The following is an 18,007-nucleotide window of genomic DNA, read 5'->3' as shown; positions in this document are numbered from 1 at the left end:
TTTTATTCATTTTCAACGTGAGTTACTTGAAGCTTGAATACAATTATGTAAGTATGGGAGTGGCGTGGATAGAACTATTTGCAAAAGAGCATTCTGCTTGTTGGATGAAATTGTAAAGCAAATATTTTTTGTACAGTCATCGCCTACGCTGTCTGGTGCGTGTTTTTTAAGGATTTAGTATGCTGGCAATAATTTCAGCTCTAATGTGGCTACTTGTTGTTTTACTATCAATGTAATTGTTTGACAATTTCATATAAAATTTTTTTTTCGATAATTTCTATCAATTTACACACAGCAAGATGTTGCTGTATGATTGTATTGAAAAAGGTGCTTATGTTTTTTTTTTCGTTTTCTAAATGCATAATATATTACTCAGTAGTTTTTTATAAGCTACCTAAGGATTAGATATACTTCTTTGGGTGGGGTAAGATAGAAACACATGAAATATAAACAAAAAATTTGTGAGGGTAGATGAATTATAATAGACGTTGTCACGCAAAAACCAACTTGATCATATGCTTTCTACGTGACATATCATTATTAATAACTGTAGAAGATCAAATGATCATGCGCAAAATTTCTAAGGGTTCATAGCTTCAGCGGGTAAAAAGTCACTGGACATTTAGTTATATAAACCTAAACCAATTCTCACCGTATTAACATCGCCCGTGGAACCTGCCCTCTTCATCAAGGGGTGGTGGACCTTCCACCCCTCCCCGCTGACTCTACCCCCCTCAACGACTTCCAACTCCACCGGGTAAGGAGACGCTAGAGATAATATCGACACAGCGTCCTCTAGCGGTGTACCGGTGAACTCGATCTTGATGCTTTTGATTTTGTCGCCTGGAATTTTTAAAATAATAATATTATTCACATCAATTACAATCTTTGTTCATATATTAAGTCATATTTCACCGCTTGCTAATAAAGTTTATCTAACACTTAAGTTACTCATAGTTGTATCAGCACGAGTTCAAAAAAGCCCCTGTTTCGCCTCAACAAATGAATACATAACAGCTTTTAGACTCACAGACTGCCAATACATGTATGAGACAGACAAAGTGGAATTTGACATCAAAAGAAAAAAAAGTATCAAAAACTATTGTTACATGCTGTTCTATGGGAGATTGTTTTATGACCACTTAGTGATATAGGTTTCTTAACCTCCTTGCTCTTATAACACTGTAAGGCTACTTTTAAAGATTTTAAATTGAATTCGAATATTCAAATGTTTAAACGCTACGAATTAACTTTGAATATGTATTATTATTTCATTTTCTCTTCTCCTTTTTATCCTTATCTCGTGGTTATCATAGCAAATGCAAATAAAATTTATTATAGATTATACAATAAACGCGGTAAATAAGCTTACGGTTCGTCAGATACCAAGAAAATTGCAAGCGCGGTGCCGAATCTAACGCCGTCAATCCCTAGGAGCTCTGGCTACGTTACTAGGTTGAAGTACCTTCCCGATCGGTCTGTTTCAGATTTTAGTAAATATTTCCTGCTGTACCCTACCTCAAATTAAAGTTACGTCACTTATTACAGTGTTACATATTACAGTTACACTTACCAGGCTGCAGTTTAGCGGCAGCGGCTGGACCGCTTCTCAGTACGGAGTGAACACACACACCGTCGCGGGCGCCTCCGCCGCACGTCAGACCTAAACCGGTGAAGTCCCGCGCCCATAACTTTACGCGGCGAATGCGGGCACGCTGAAATTTAAAAAAAAAATTGTTAAGCTTAATATTGTTACGTGTTAGGGTTCGAAGGATTTGGAGAGAAAGACCTGCTGACTCTTTTCAAGACTTTATTCACTAGCACTAGGTCCAACACTAAGCACTAAGTTCAAACACTAAGCACTCACGATGTCCTCAGTCGTAGCCAATGTCGTAGGTTTCGCTAGTATCACTCTTGATCACTAGTTTTCACTCTTGAAGTCGCCTCGAAGATCGCTCGCCTACCTGCGGCTATTTATATCGGCCGACACAAGGTCCAGACCATTCTGGAAAGTTCGCGCATGTACCCGGCTTTCGAGACTATACTTCTATATAGTTCCACAGTAGTACCTCTAACGCCATCTAGTATTGAGTAGAGAGTTTCATGCGGTCTCTGTATTTGCGTGGTTTCAATGGTTGCCGCTAGATGGCGCTAGTTTCTTTGTGTGTCCTTAACACTACTCCCCTCTTAGAGATGCTCGTCCCGAGCATCGTTGTTACTGCCATGGTAACGCGCCAGACGGTCTATGTGTACCACTTTGAATGTCCCTCTTGGTTGCTTTTGAATCCTGTAAGTCACATCATTCAGTCGGTTAACCACTTTGTATGGACCGTCCCACTTGGTCTGCAACTTTGGCGATTTCCCTTTCCGGCGGGTTGGGTTAAGCAGCCATACCAGTGACCCTTCCTTGAAGCCGCTCGTGTTCGATTTCCGGTCGTATCTGGTTTTCATGTTCTCGCTTGACTGTAAACCATTTTCCCGAACCAAGGCGTGTATATAGCGCATTTTTTCCCTTAAATCGCTGACATAGTCTTGTACGGTATTTGGTTCCTCCGGTGACCCTCCAGTCAATAGGTCTACTGGTATTCGTAGTTCTCTACCGTAATTGACGTACGCCGGGGTAGCTTTTATGCTCTCATGCTCGGCGGTTCGGTACGACAGAAGGAAGAGCGGTATATACTTGTCCCAATCTTTTTGTTTGTCGTCTACCAATTTCGCCAAATGCCTCTCAAGGGTCTGGTTAAATCTCTCAACCATTCCATCAGACTGTGGATGGTACGCGGTGGTCCTCGTCTTATGCATGCCCAAAATTCTGCATACTTCCTGGAATACTTGCGATTCGAAGTTCCTGCCCTGATCGGAATGGATTTCTAGAGGCAAGCCAAAGCGACATATCACTTCTTCGACTAACTTAGAAGCGACTGTTGTAGCTTCTTGGTTTGGTATGGCGAACACTTCGGGCCATTTGGTGAAGTAGTCCATGACGACCATAAAATACTTGTTTCCCGATTCCGTTACAGGAAATGGCCCCGCTACGTCAACTGCAATTCGTTCCCACGGTGCACCGACGTTATACAACCGCAGATTTCCACGGCTCCTGGTCTGTGGTCCTTTTACAGCAGCGCAAGTAGTACATTTGCGGCACCAATCCTGTACATCATCTCGACAATGCAACCAGTAGAATCGTTCTCGCACTTTTGTTAACGTCCTCTTGACACCTAGATGACCTCCTGATACGCCATCATGTATTTCACGGAGAACATCTGGTACTCTCGTTCTTGGGACAATTATCTGAAGGTGGAACTCTCTGCCGTTAGTCTTCTCCCATTTCCGGTAGAGTATTCCGTTTTGAAGTATCAGACTGTCCCATTGAGCCCAGTACGCCTTAGTGACAGTGCCAGTGGGTGCAACCTCACTCCAGATTGGTTTTACATCACCCCGTTTCTTCCACGTGAGGATGTGCCGAAGGTCGTCATCTTTTTCTTGAGCTTCCCTCATAGCATCATTCTCCCATATACCCAAAGGACTTGTTCTTGTTAGCTTTAATGTTACTTCATTAGAATCCTGCTTAACACAATGTTTGCAGACTTCCGAACACTGCCTTCGTGAGAGTGCGTCGGCATTCCCATACAACTTTCCGCTGCGGTGTTTCGTCTTGAAGTCATACTCCTGATCCCGGGCAGGAGGCGAAGCCCTTTGCTTCTTCAGCTCCTCTATTTGTTCCTCTATCCTTTTCATCCGTGCTATCTGGGTCTTCTTCTGCGGACAGTTGAGCTGAAGATGGCCCCTCTCGCCACACTTGTAGCACATGACTCCAGAACTTTTCTTCGTAGGAGCCTTAACTACCTTGACTTCCTCAGAAACCTCGCGGATCTTATGCCGTATGTCATGGCGAACAGCCTCGACCTCCAAAGCATGCGCCAATGCTTCCTTTAACGAGGTATGGTGACGAAGCCTCACTGCAGCTCTGACCTCCAGGTCTTTGATTCCGTCGACAAATGCTTGAACAATATTCGTGTCTACCATCTTGGTGTCAGCTCCTGGGTGTGCCTTCCTGACGAGTTTTTCAATTTCCAACGCCCATTGTTGTAGTCCTTCTCCTGAGCGTTGGACTCTGTCACGCAGTTGGGCACGGAACACATGTTCCAGGTGTCGATCCCCGTATCGGGATTCAAGTGCCTTCATCAAGTCTTGGAACCAATTTCCTGTATGTGGCAGTGCTTCCAGAACCGACAAAGCTATCCCTCTGAGCGCAACAGTGAGAGCGGTCAGGCATTGTTCTTCCGTCCATCCGTTGGCAGTAGCAACAGCCTGGAATTGTCGACGATAAGCATTCCACGAAGTAGTGCCGTCGTATGGAGGCACTTTCACTTTTGGTCCTTGTGCCACTACGGTAGTTCCACTAGACATCGCAATTCCCATGGTTTCAAGGCGTACTACTCTCTTCTGTAGTTCTGTGAGGCCGGATTTCACATTTTCAAGATCCAATCCTAACCCGGTAACTCGTTCTTCCACTGCGTCGACATCTTTTCGAAGCTTAGTCACCGCATCACTAACATCTTTTATAGCCCAAAGCGTTTTTTCTTGGAGCTCTTTTTGTTGCTCTTGTAATTCTTGCAATTTGAAACTTGTTTGCTCTTGTAATTCTTGCAATTTGAAACTTGTTTGCTCTTGTAATTCTTGCAAAGCACCACGAATTTCAGCCTTTTGTTGCTCCATTAATTTAATTAAACTTCCTAACTGAAGAGCCACTTGAGAGTCTGTAGAAGCTACGGTGTCGCCGGTGGACGTGGTAAGGTGGGCGGAGCTTGAGACAATGTGGGCGGGGCCTGAGTCTGAGTAGGCGGGGCCTGAGTCCGAGTAGGCGGGGCCTGAGTCCGAGTGGGCGGGGCCTGAGCCCGAGTGGGCGGGCCTGAGCCCGGGTGGGCGGGGCCTGAGCCCGGGTGGGCGGGGCCTGAGCCCGGGTGGGCGGGGCCTGGTGGGCGTGGTCAGTGGGCGGGGCATGATAGGCGGGGTCAGTGGGCGGGGCTTGGTCCACGGTTGGCGGAGCGTGGTCCCCAGTAGGTGTGGCCTCCGCAGCTCGTTGCGCCCTTGTCCTGACGCCCTTGACGTCCTTAAAGTCTTCTCTCGGAGTCAATGGCATCTCCAAATCCCACTTCTGACACCAGTTGTTACGTGTTAGGGTTCGAAGGATTTGGAGAGAAAGACCTGCTGACTCTTTTCAAGACTTTATTCACTAGCACTAGGTCCAACACTAAGCACTAAGTTCAAACACTAAGCACTCACGATGTCCTCAGTCGTAGCCAATGTCGTAGGTTTCGCTGGTATCACTCTTGATCACTAGTTTTCACTCTTGAAGTCGCCTCGAAGATCGCTCGCCTACCTGCGGCTATTTATATCGGCCGACACAAGGCCCAGACCATTCTGGAAAGTTCGCGCATGTACCCGGCTTTCGAGACTATACTTCTATATAGTTACATAGTAGTACCTCTAACGCCATCTAGTATTGAGTAGAGAGTTTCATGCGGTCTCTGTATTTGCGTGGTTTCAATGGTTGCCGCTAGATGGCGCTAGTTTCTTTGTGTGTCCTTAACAATATGTACTTAATGTAGTATTAAAATCTGTGGGATTTTGATTTCAACCTGTAACATCCTACTGCTGGTCATAGGCCTCTTAACACTATATCGCTATCCGGGACCGACAGCTTTTCGTGCTCTTCGAAGCACGGTAGAGCAACCCACAATAGACATACAGGAGAGAAATATTTGTACAAACAAAAATATAGTTAATAAAAGATCAGAAGTGTTTGTTGATTAACGCACTTGCGGTCTAGTATCAATGGGAGATATCAACTATTTTTTTAACACAAACTTACGCGGGACATACAAGGGACTATTAGGCGCGGTTGTCATTTGTAAACTCCCGATGGATGGTCACGAGCAACATTTCAAAATTACAATCGCGGAAAGTCATACAAGTCAATAATTCATAGTATCCGTGAAATATTAAAAACTTATATTGTTTTTATAAATATAAATAAATAAATAAACATAAATATCATATAACATACACACACTGTCGTCTGTTCCTATGGTAAGCAACTTAATGCTTATGTTACAGGTAACAGCCGACTGTTATAAAGATTTTTGTTTGATAAACATACATAGAAATAATACATATAAAAATACAAATATTATATTATACCCAGACTCAGGCGGGAATCGAACCCGCAACCCTCAGAATAGAAAGCAGGGCTACTACAAACTGCGCCAACGTGCTAGTATAAGGACTAGTTCGAACAGAAGTACTATACCTAGACCTTAGTACTTAGTTAATGGTATGTACTAATGTAGGATTTGTGGTTTGATGTAATGCCTCTCGCTTATCTGTACAAATGCAATAACGTAGTATATGCGTCGTAGACTATGAAATCATGTTTAAAATATTCGGTAAATGATCCTAGCTGTGGCCAATGATATCATAGATTTACCCTCTATTAGAGGTCACAGAGTTTTCAGATCCGCTGATATTTCTAAGAATACTTAGTATTAGTAACATCATTCGTCATTTTTATATTTTATTATGATAACTTTTATATAATTTTAATATGATACTAATAAGTTGTAAATAGAATACATTCTTATTAAAATGTAATGCTAATAGCTCAATACAACATACATGTACTATACACACTATTACATACATACATACACAAATATTACATACATACAGATCAAGTGGTTATAAAAAAGTAGTAAGTAATAAATATTTTTGTTAAAACTTGATGAGCAATACGCTCATACGTCAAGGCAACACATACTTTTTAACCGAGTTCCAAAAAAGGAGGTTCTCAATTCGATTGTTTTTTTTTTGTTATATGTATGTTAGCTCAGAGCTTTTGACTGGGTGGACCGATTTCATTTTTTTTGAAGGTGGCGCGAGTCATGTGGTCCCATTTAAATTTAATTGTGATCTAGCAAGTACTTTTCGAGTTATATCTAACAATGCGTATTTACTCGACTACTTTTTCGTCGAACTACGTTGTATCATCCGCATAACTTTTCATTCGGTGTACTGATTTTGATGATTCTTATTTTACGCGAAAACTGATGCTTGTAATGTGGTCCCATTTAAACTTGATCGAGGTTTGAAGACTACTTTTTGAGTAATTTTGATAACGCGTATTTACGTGATTATTTTTTCGTATCCCTACTAATTCTTGACGATATAATTGAAGTGGGTGTTTTCCTTTGCGAGCAAACACAATTATACTATGCGCATATTCTACTTGTAAACAAAGTCTATACCTAATATTAAAAAATATTTTCTTCATACTACATTGCTTGGAATACAAAAATATTTACAAAGATATATTGACATAAGCAATAAACTTGCTCGTAAATGTCAGCAGAACAATTTCGTAATAAGTACAAAAAGGTGACGTTTCTAATAATAGGATTTTTTATTTATTTAATGCTTCATACCCACCTAATTTTTTAATATTTTTTAACCTATTGCTTTGGAAAAATAGTAAGGCTTTAATTTACACAGCCCAATTACTTTATACATAATCAAACAAATAAAAAAAATTGCATCATTATTATCTTTTAAACAAACAGTCCTCGTTCCCATTAACGATACATAGATAAATGATTTCATTTGTTTATCATTAAAATTTCCTACGAGATAACTACGAAGGTATGACATCATCACATAAAACCTCCTTGCTTAACTACATCCGTGTGAACTAAGCTTTTAATCCTCGGTTAATATTTGAGGTTCTTTTTTACTCTATAGATAATATATAAAAAAGAGTCTAGACTTATAGGAATAAAATAGATAAAATTATGTCTCAATATTTTAGTGTTGTTAAAAATAGTCAAATTATAATATTTTTTTACTCGATTACGACGCAGGAGGGTTATGATATTGATTGGTATTTATGTCAATCTTATTTATTATCATATTATTACTAGCTGGTACCCGCGACTTCGTCTGCGTAGGATTAGTAAGTACCTCGAGTAGCTTATTATCTTCTAAATATCTATCTTATACCAAAATTCATCAAAATTGGTTCTGCGATATAAAAACCAATTTGTTTCTACCCAATGTGCACATATACTATCAATTTTTATTGTATTTATGGTTCATTGTTTTGGCGATAGATATATGCTGTTGCGGACTTTTTTGTAGGACTAATTAAGAAAAACACTTCTCTTATACATTATATACGTGTAAACTCCACCGTTTTTGCAGCGTACGCCAGAATAGCTCGCAGATGGCAGATTTTTTTCCGACTTACTTGACAATTGTCGTTATATTGTAGACAGTTTATACACTATCTTTAAAAAGTATAGCTTATGTGTTATTCTAATGTATAAGCTATATTATTGTAAACTTTCATTTAAATCCATTCGCTAGTTTTTGCGTGAAAGAGGTCAAATATTCATACATCCATATATCTATACATCCATACATACTTTTGCGTTTACAATATTAGTAGGATTAACTTACAACTTCTACAATGTATATTGTAATTTGACAAATATAACGTTGGATGTGTCTTGATCGTCCGGTGGATGCGACGTCACATTAAATTGAATACAGCGAACTCTAGAGGACACGTAGTCTTGAACTTAAAAATACAACTAAATTTAGATAATTATACCCATTCTTAGAAAAGAAGTATAACGTTATTGGAAAGGTATCTTGAGCCTTGGTCTTGTCCAGTTGTAGGCTTTGTGATGTCACATTTAAAGACTTGACTAAATTAATTATTGATTGTCAGGTTTTTAAAAAGAGGACTTCGATTCTTACTACGATTCTTTTTCTCTTCTGAATCTATATTCCAAATTAGCGGTAGCTTCATATAAAACATAATCAACACAACAACACAGAATTACCTATCATTCTGTTTGACGAGTTTCAATTGTAAATTTATTTATTTATATTGACATTAAGAAACATATTTTAAATAAATAAATAAATAATAATAAGACGATAAATATTATAGTTTATATTATCTTGTAGCTTTGTACTAATTTGTCTATTCTTAATTTCTGCAAAACCTAATTGACTTATGAATATAAATCAACTTTAACAAATCGATCAATAAAACTAACGAGGTAAATTTTGTATTATAATATGAGATTAGAGAGAACTAGCCGAAGACGGGCAGCAGCGTCTTCGGTGCAACAAAGTCAGCCTGCGGTCACCAATTCGTCTGCCCAGCGTGGTGACTATGGGCAAAACACATGGGTTCACTTTATTTTCAGCGTGAACTTGTGGAGGCCTATGTCCAGCAGTGGACTGTATAGGCTGTAATGAAGTCGAAGTATGCGGTTTCACTCAGGAGTCGATATTTATATGATTGTTATGGTATTTTTGTTGTTATTGGTATGTGTGAACAAATCTCTTTCTTGTTTGGCACCTTAGTTGCATGAAAAACATTTATTGAGGGCAAATATTCATCATTACATAGTATAAAACAAAATCGCTTCCTGCTGTCTGTATGTTTAGATCTTTAAAATTACGCAACGGATTTTGATGCGGTTTTCTTTAGTAAATAATGTGATTCCAGAGGAAGGTTTATATGTATAATACACGCATAATATAGTAGAGGAACATTGATAGTTTTTACAACCATGCGAAGCCGGGGCGGGTCGCTAGTATAAACTAATGAGTTTTGATTGATTGATGATGTCATAATAATGGGCCCTTCTTCTTCTTCTTTAGGGTTAATGGTTTTCAATAGTGCCAAATGAGCACAGATGATTTCGCCAATGTCACGTAGAAAATAATGGGTCCTACTAGTTTAGCATTTACATCATTATACCAAACCAATTGACCCAGCGAATTTTGTACTGCCATATTTTTTTTTCGTAAATATCGTTTTTTTGGAACGAAGTTTCTTACGGCAGGCTTGACATTTGGCTGGGCGACCGAACTGAAAAAAATGTGATACTAAAACCGTAAGAAAAATATATAAGGGAAGTGACGAACTTATACGAATATCAGTCACACGACTGTATAATATGACGTTTGTAAAACTAAAATATTACTAGTAAACTTTTTTTAAATTATTTATGTAATTTTATACTGTCGACAAAAATTAATATAAATAAAGCCAAATGATTTTTTATTTCTCTTAATAGTTTGAATTATTATTATTATTATTGTGTTTGATTTATTTTATTTTACGGTATTTGTTATTTTCTAAAATACTAAATTTCCTAAATACTTTTATGTACTTAATTAAAAACCAATCAACAAAATTAAAAAAAGTCAAGAACTAGAAAATATATATAAAATTCAACATTTTTTTTTCAAATTGTGTTGCTTCTATACTATCCGAAGGAACTTCGTTCCTACCTGATCTCCCATGATACCACATAATTTCTTTTTTTAATTTTCTGTTATAGAAACTTGTGCAAAAATCAACTCCAAAAAAATATCCAATTCAATGTCAAAAATACATTTCGGTACATACAATTCATTTTTATCTAGGTATATACATATTTTGTACACCTGACCGAAATAACAATTTCAATCTATTGTTTCGTGTATAAGGAAAACGAGCCATTGCGATCATGAAATGCGATTAACAAAGTCTAGATGGTGAAAATTTGGCATCGATCCCAGATTTAGTGTCCATTAAAGACTAACTTAGGTCTACTTATTGTTATATGCTCATATACAAGTAATTCCAGGCTTAAAATATAAAGTACTAATGCTGTCTTATTGCTACTCTATCATCCCACTTCTATTTCATTTAAGAATTTATTCTGTTTTTTTAATGATCTAATGATGAAAGTTATTTTTAAAGCGTAACTGCAGAGTTTCTCGGATTCTTTTCTGCAGAACCTACATCCTGTATTGGTGGTAGCTTTACTTTATTAACTTACTAATTAATTACAATTGTATTTGTTTCCAACGAAAAAAAAACGACTTGATTACATACACTAGTAATACAACGAGACGAAAAAGTTCTTAAGTAAATCGCCATTATTAGAAATAACTCAAAAAGCACTCGTCAGATCTCAATCAAATTTGAATGGGATCACATGACAAGTACCAGCTTTCGATTTAATAAAAAAAAAAAAAAACATAGAAATCGGTCCATCCAGTCAAAAGTTCTGAGGTGACAAAACAGTGATTGAAAGTGAAACAGTATGAATATAGTAAAAAATACAGTTGAATTGGAGAGCCTCCTCCTGTTTTGAAGTCGGTTAAAAAACAAATATAATTTTAATTTGTAAAATGAAAATTCAAGAAAGTTTTTGAAGCCTATTTGAACAAAGCAATTTTTTATTTGGCCTATGCAACTCCGTTACAGATTAGTGTATGAAGTAACGTTAGAAAAATGTATTAATTGATAAGTCTATTCATAGAATAAAATTGTAACCCCTTGATGTTTTTACATAGATATAGGAAAACAAGTTTTGGGTGATTTTATGAATAATGTACACACATATTAAGAAAATCAAATAAATTAACAAACCTGACTATTGAAATGTTTTAATCATTTTCGTAAATGATTGCTGGTCGACGAATGATTTTGCTAAACGTCAAAGAATTTCAGAGCAAATCGTGTACATGACGTGTACAAATTTATCGAAATGGGTATGAGACGAGCACGTTTATGAGCTGGGTTTGATATCATTTTTTATTTCAAAAGTATTTAATAAGCACTATTGCCTTTGATTTTGCGTGGAAGTTTTTTGGTTAATATATAAATTGGTCAAGAGAAACATCACAAAAATTGATTCACGAACTTCATTCAAGCTCCTTATAAAACTCGGTTGAGTAACGAATTATTACTAATCTATTCAAACAGTTATATTATTTGTAATAATCGTAAGAAGTAAGGTGAGTTGTTATATATATAGTTTCTTTTTTATAATTAAAAATAAATAAATATATATATAAATATATACTTATATGCGATTGACAACCCTAAAGTACTATTTTAATGTAGAATCATGCATTTACATTCACTTGAATTACACAATATCCCGCCATAATTCCGTCGACTAGACTCTACAAAAACTGGTATGTGATCAACATGCCAACGCAACACGTAGCGAATCGATCTCGAAGCATTCGAGACTGATGGCAACATTGACAGGCGAATTATTATAGATTAATATAAATAGTTATTTGCCTTCTTTTGTAGTCTCCATTTTATGTGATATTGGCGAAATTATCTGTGCTCATTTGGTGCCTTTGGAAGCCAAAAAGTTGAAGTCAATTTACTTTTAACATTTTGTTAACTAGTGGTCGCTCAGTGGTCGAAATTCAACCATAATTAAAAATATAAATTAAAAAAAAACCTAATAAATAATGAAAATAAAGAACCTTTTTTTAAATTTTGAATGTGACTACAGACTTTAACAATCAACAAAAGAGTATAATATGCATGTGTGTGTCAAATACACGGTAGTGTGTGTAATGTTTCTTTTGTTGATTTTATGCATAATTTAAAAAAAATCTATTTCTCTATATAAACTAAGTATACGCATACTCCTCCGTGAACGCAATTTTCGTAAAAAGGGGTACAAAGTTTTTGCTTCACGTATTAATATATAGAGATATTAGCCGAAGAGATTGTTTGTTTGCTTAAACGCACTAATTTAAGAAACTACTAGATCAAATTGAAAAATTCTTTTTGTGTTGGATAGCCCATTTATCGAAGAAGGATATATATATATATATATATATATATAGTTTAATATTTTATAGCGCGGGTGAAACCGCGGGGCACAGCCAATTAAATTACTAAAAATGTAACGTTATTATTTTTTAAGATAAATAATTAAAAAAATTATTCATATTTATGCCTTAATATAAAATATATAAAATAGTGTTTTTATTGACTTCTTATATCATAAATGCGAAAGTTTGTAAAGAATGGGTAGCTTATGGTAATATTTAGTCACTATTAATGAACCGAATACAGAAAAAGGAGGATGTCCTCTATTCGACCGGGTTTTTCTCAGTGAGATCTCAAGAGTTCCTTTTGAGTTATCCCTTTATTATTATTATTTGTCAATATAAAATGAATTTGTTTTTATTATTAACTGATAACAAATAGCCCTGCGGTCACCAACCCGCCTGCCCCGCATGGTGACCATGGGCAAAACACACGAGTTTGCGCCATTTTTGGCGCTAACTTGTGGAGGCCTATGTCCAGCAGTAGACTGCCATAGGCTGAGCTGATAACAAACAATTATGTCATAATTTTTTATTATTTAATTACGATGAAACTTGGTTTGTAAAGACTACAAGAATTAGAATACTACACAGAATATTTAGAAACTAATTCTGAATTGGGAAATAAAGCATACGAGTAATTACATGTCTTACACACAATTTTTTTGTAAATAATTTAAAAAAGTACAAACGTATACCTATTTGAAATTAAATTTAATGATTGTATAGAAATAGCATTTTTTCTATACACATGTTATAGAAACAAAAAGCGTTGTACTTCGACTGTCCAAGCAGTTGCTTGCACAGAAATGTAATTTACTCGTTCGAAGTACTTTTTACCAATTTACTCGAGAATGTCCTTTTTGTATACGCTCGGTTTAATGGATTTTAATAAACTATGTGGCGTTATTCTCAAAGAGATATTGTATTACTATTTGTCCCTAGGAGTCAGGTTTTTTTTTTTAATCAAAGGACTGGTTCTTAGAGCTGGAAAATAGTTTTCAAGAAAAAGTTTTTAGTCAACTGAAGAAAAATTAGTTATTCTAATAAGTATTTGCTTGTAACACGGAAGCTTGGTAACAAGGACATGATGACTAAAATGGTGCTATTATATCATTTTTAATAGTTAATAGTACTAAGTAGAATAACCGTAATCGTCATAACTAATTACTATTATTTATATTTCTAAAATTTGCACAAATAATACTATTTAGAATTAATTTACAATAATTTTAAATATAGGTCGCTCACCAAATACGGTCGCAAATAAAGGATAAATGTTGGTTCTTTGCTTGACGTGATGTAAAATGACAAGGGAGAGGAAAAGAATGTGACATTCGTAGTTCTTTTTTTAAATTATTTACATAACTTTGAAGTTCTTAAATTTTTTTAAGGCGTTGGAAAGTCCTTCTCACATAAGCCTATTTATTAGAATAGTATATTTATTTACGAATGATTGATTATTTATATATTCATAGGTCTCTTTCTCCATGTGGAAGAAAGGCCAGAGCTTAATCCACCACGGTGTTTCCCTGTGGGTAGGCGAATAACAATTTGTGTTTTACTAACCTGTAAATATGAATCATCTTTGCTTTGTTCTGGTTTTGTAAATTCAGCGTGCAGGGCGTGATTCTTCCCGCCCAGAGGCAGGGTTGGTGCCTCATGCTGCCAGTTCTTCTCTTCTTGTCTGAACCCTGGGTTGTCGAAGGCGAACTCATCTTTGACCGACTCTGGGTCAGTTGAGAAGACTAGATGCTTGCCTGTGGACAAAGTTAAGTTATATATTAATTTTTTTATTATTTAATGTTTGGTAAAGTGATTGCAGGTTTGTATTCAAGTTAATGAAGATTATTGAGTAACAGTATTACAACTAGTTCAAAACCGGTAAACTGATAATATCTAATATTATCAATAGAATAACACTCATTTTGTAAGCCATAAGTAAACAATCCAAAATAAAAATAATAATGAGGTTGTTGTAGTCATTGGGTTAACATAACTTACTTCAACAATTATTTAATAGTATAATGAATGCTTAAATCCGCATTACCACCATGCCATGTTTGAAATAATGTCTGTGGGATAGGTTCTCATAATTTATTCATATATATGTAGATACTAGCGTCATATATTACAGAAATGTTATCGTTAGATTACTTATCTTTAACTTAAATTAAATCAAACATTTATTTGTTTTAAATCAGCTTTAAAGGCACTTTTTAATCGTCATTTTACAAAAGATATAGAATTGTTATAAATATACTTTAATCTATAAAAGAAACGTTTACTTTTTAGAAGGAAACTTCGGACTGGAGGGTTACAATTCTTCCTTCTCTTGTTACGTTTACAACTGTTTATTACAGAACTTACGAGTGTAACAAGTATTGGAACGTGGATGAAACCGCTACTTTAAGTAATCTAAATAACGTGCAAGACATATTTTTATAAAGCTAGGCCGGGAAAAAAGAGTACGACTTATTGATGGTAAGCGATTAACGTAACTTATAGACGCCTGCAACACTACAAGCATAGTAAGCGCATGGCCGACCCCGAAAAAAAAATCCAATTTGTTGCAGCCGTTTGGAAGATAACTTGCTGCACGTACATACACTAGCGATTCATCATTATATAGATTCATTGAATACCGTTCTAAGTTATTTAATTAACCAAACGCGATGTTACGTAAAAGTGACAAACATGCGCATGTCAACATGTTATTCGACGTGAAATATTTGGATGCTTGCGTTAGAAATCGTCAGCTATTTCCGTTAGTGCATGTTAGGTGGCTAGAGCTCGTAAATGTGTCAGCTGTATGATATGCAAACTCTGTTTTAAACTTTAAGGTGTTTAATTTTACGAATTAAAATAGAGGTTTTATTATGTGATGCGTCTAAAAAATCTTTTGACGTAATCGAATAATTTAAGCGCCAAAAGTTTGAAGTATTTTTATTGACTGCAGATAAGAAAAAACGTTTTAATTTTTTTTAAACACTTTTTTTTATATATATCACATAATTGTTAAAAAAATTTGAAAGAAATTAAAATATTTTTTCTATTATATAACCTTAGTACAGTTTTTTATTATACTATCTAATATATGTAAATAAGAATAAATCGCAATCGGATACTTTTTTCTTTGTTTGACTGGATTTTTACAAATGAAAATTAAGAGCATATGTCAGTACGAAGATCGTCATTTTAGCTTATTTTCATTCCACGCGAACATGATTTGTACCATAACTATCTACTACATAATATTTCAAAAAAAAAAAAAAAATTGATATTCATTAAAATACATTAAAGAAGGAATATATAATTACAAAAAATTCGACTTAATTTTAAGGTACATTATTCCACTATCACTGCAAAGGCAAGTAAGGTAGTAAGGTACATATATTATTTAGCTTAATACCAAGAATACAACAGGTTCTATTTTATATTAAACGCCTATCTTTTGCCTAGCATATTACAATAGAAGGCAAGCCTTAAAGCGTGAATTTAGTGAAAGCTGATCGATTAACGTATTACGATATGACGGTAATTAAATATATATTGTAAATGAAAAAAATATTTATTTTTTAACTCAGTAGTTAAAAGAAAGTTTTAATTGAGTTTTATTACGGTGAAGCGATTTTTTTTTATCATGTTGTTTTATGTTTAAGTTTCGAATATGACGGTTACTTTTTACTTTTTTGATGTTTTCTTTTTAATATTACATTTTAGAAAAATCATAGGCTTAAATTTAATTAATAAATAATTACGCAAGAAGGTTGGAACATTTATGATCTGATATTCTATATAACTGCCACGTTTTCACTTCTAGTTAACTTTTTCGTTTCCTTTATATTTTTTGCGTAAGGTAATCTCATAATTTTACTTAAACGACTTTAGTCAATCTCAAATCAATGTTATTCAATTACATATAAATAAATAGTTTATCTTTTACATTACTTATTATTTTGTTGGTAGTTAAATTAGTAGTCAAATTTTTCAAAGCTGTTGAAACCAGTTTGAACTAGAATCAATAATTTTTTTTTTATTTATTTTAGAAAAAATACATGGGATGTCTAATCATAAATAGTTTTTTCATTAAAAACTTTTTAAGCCGACTCTTGCAACGAGGCCTAGTTTTCACTAAGTGAAAAGATTAGGCCTCATTCACACGGTGCTATTGACAATGAGCACTGATTGCGTTCGTGTTATGTTGTTATTTTGTAATTATATAGTAGGAAATTATAACTACCCGCTTTAATGAACGGGAAACTATTTCTATTACTTCGTGGTAGAAATATCTAAATATTTTAACGGTATTGTCTTGTATGACTTTCGCGTGATACTAGAAAATAATGTAAAAAACATTTCTTTTTTTTTTAATAAACAAAAATATTTATTTAATACTTTTGATTAATTCTACTCAATAAGTTTACTTAAAAATAACTATGTTATATCGTTTACGGCATTGTCTTTTGGTAAATGGTTTATATGTACAAAAAATTCAATAGTAAAGTTCTAATTAAAAGATAAAAACCAGGTAGGAACGAAGTTCCTTCGGATAGTATAGAATCAACATAATTTGAAAAAAAAAATGTTGAATTTTATACATATTTTCTAGTTCTTGATTTTTTTTTAATTTTGTTGATTGGTTTTTAATTAAGTACATAAAAGTATTTAGGAAATTTAGTATTTTAGAAAATAAATACCGTAAAATAAAATAAATCAAACAAAATAATAATAATAATAATTCAAACTATTAAGTGAAATAAGAAAACATAATTGTCTGTATTTATTTTTGTCGATAGTATAAAATTACATAAATAATTTAAAAAAAAAGTTCACTACACTAGTATTTTAGTTTTACAAACGTCATATCGCACCTTTAATAAAACAAAGATGTAACTCAAAATTTGTGGATTTGGAGATTTTACAAGAAAACCCGTCTTCGTCGCGTAAAGAATAGGTAGACTTCGACTCCGGCGTTTTAACTATAAGATACAGAGAGATACGCGACTGTTGCTCTCTTTTCTATGAACTGGAACTGACAAATCAGTTCTTATAAAGTGGCGTGATTCAGAGATGCACCGGCAGTGAGCGGAGATTAAAGTGCTGCCGTTTTGAGTAACATCAAATAATTCGATATTAGATTAAAAGGGATTTAAAATAAAAAGATGATTTTTGTTATACTTCATTCTCTCAGAAAACGTATTTGATAATGATGTGTAACATTTGGATTTACTTCGGTTTTGTTTTAAAAATTGATAAATTTTACAAAGTTAACGCCTAACACTTCAGTTTTATA

At 34.8% G+C, this 18,007-nt stretch overlaps 1 protein-coding gene across 1 annotated transcript in view; it reads right to left on the bottom strand.

Moving 5' to 3' along the window:
* The window catches only part of LOC123667557, an 83,977-nt gene that overhangs the window by 4,958 nt on the left and 61,012 nt on the right, over window positions 1-18,007 (bottom strand). Inside the window, exons 2-4 of the mRNA XM_045601440.1 lie at window positions 14,281-14,471; window positions 1,574-1,715; window positions 653-843 (exon numbers count right to left, since the gene is read on the bottom strand). Of these exons, the coding sequence (XP_045457396.1) occupies window positions 653-843; window positions 1,574-1,715; window positions 14,281-14,471 (524 nt within the window). The remainder of the gene's footprint in view (window positions 1-652; window positions 844-1,573; window positions 1,716-14,280; window positions 14,472-18,007) is intronic.

Source organism: Melitaea cinxia, chromosome 28 (assembly GCF_905220565.1).
Source record: "Melitaea cinxia chromosome 28, ilMelCinx1.1, whole genome shotgun sequence".
In the NCBI taxonomy this organism is placed as follows: Eukaryota; Metazoa; Arthropoda; class Insecta; order Lepidoptera; family Nymphalidae; genus Melitaea; species Melitaea cinxia.
Note: the sequence above shows the minus strand (reverse complement) of the source record. Positions and strands in the feature narration are given on the sequence as shown.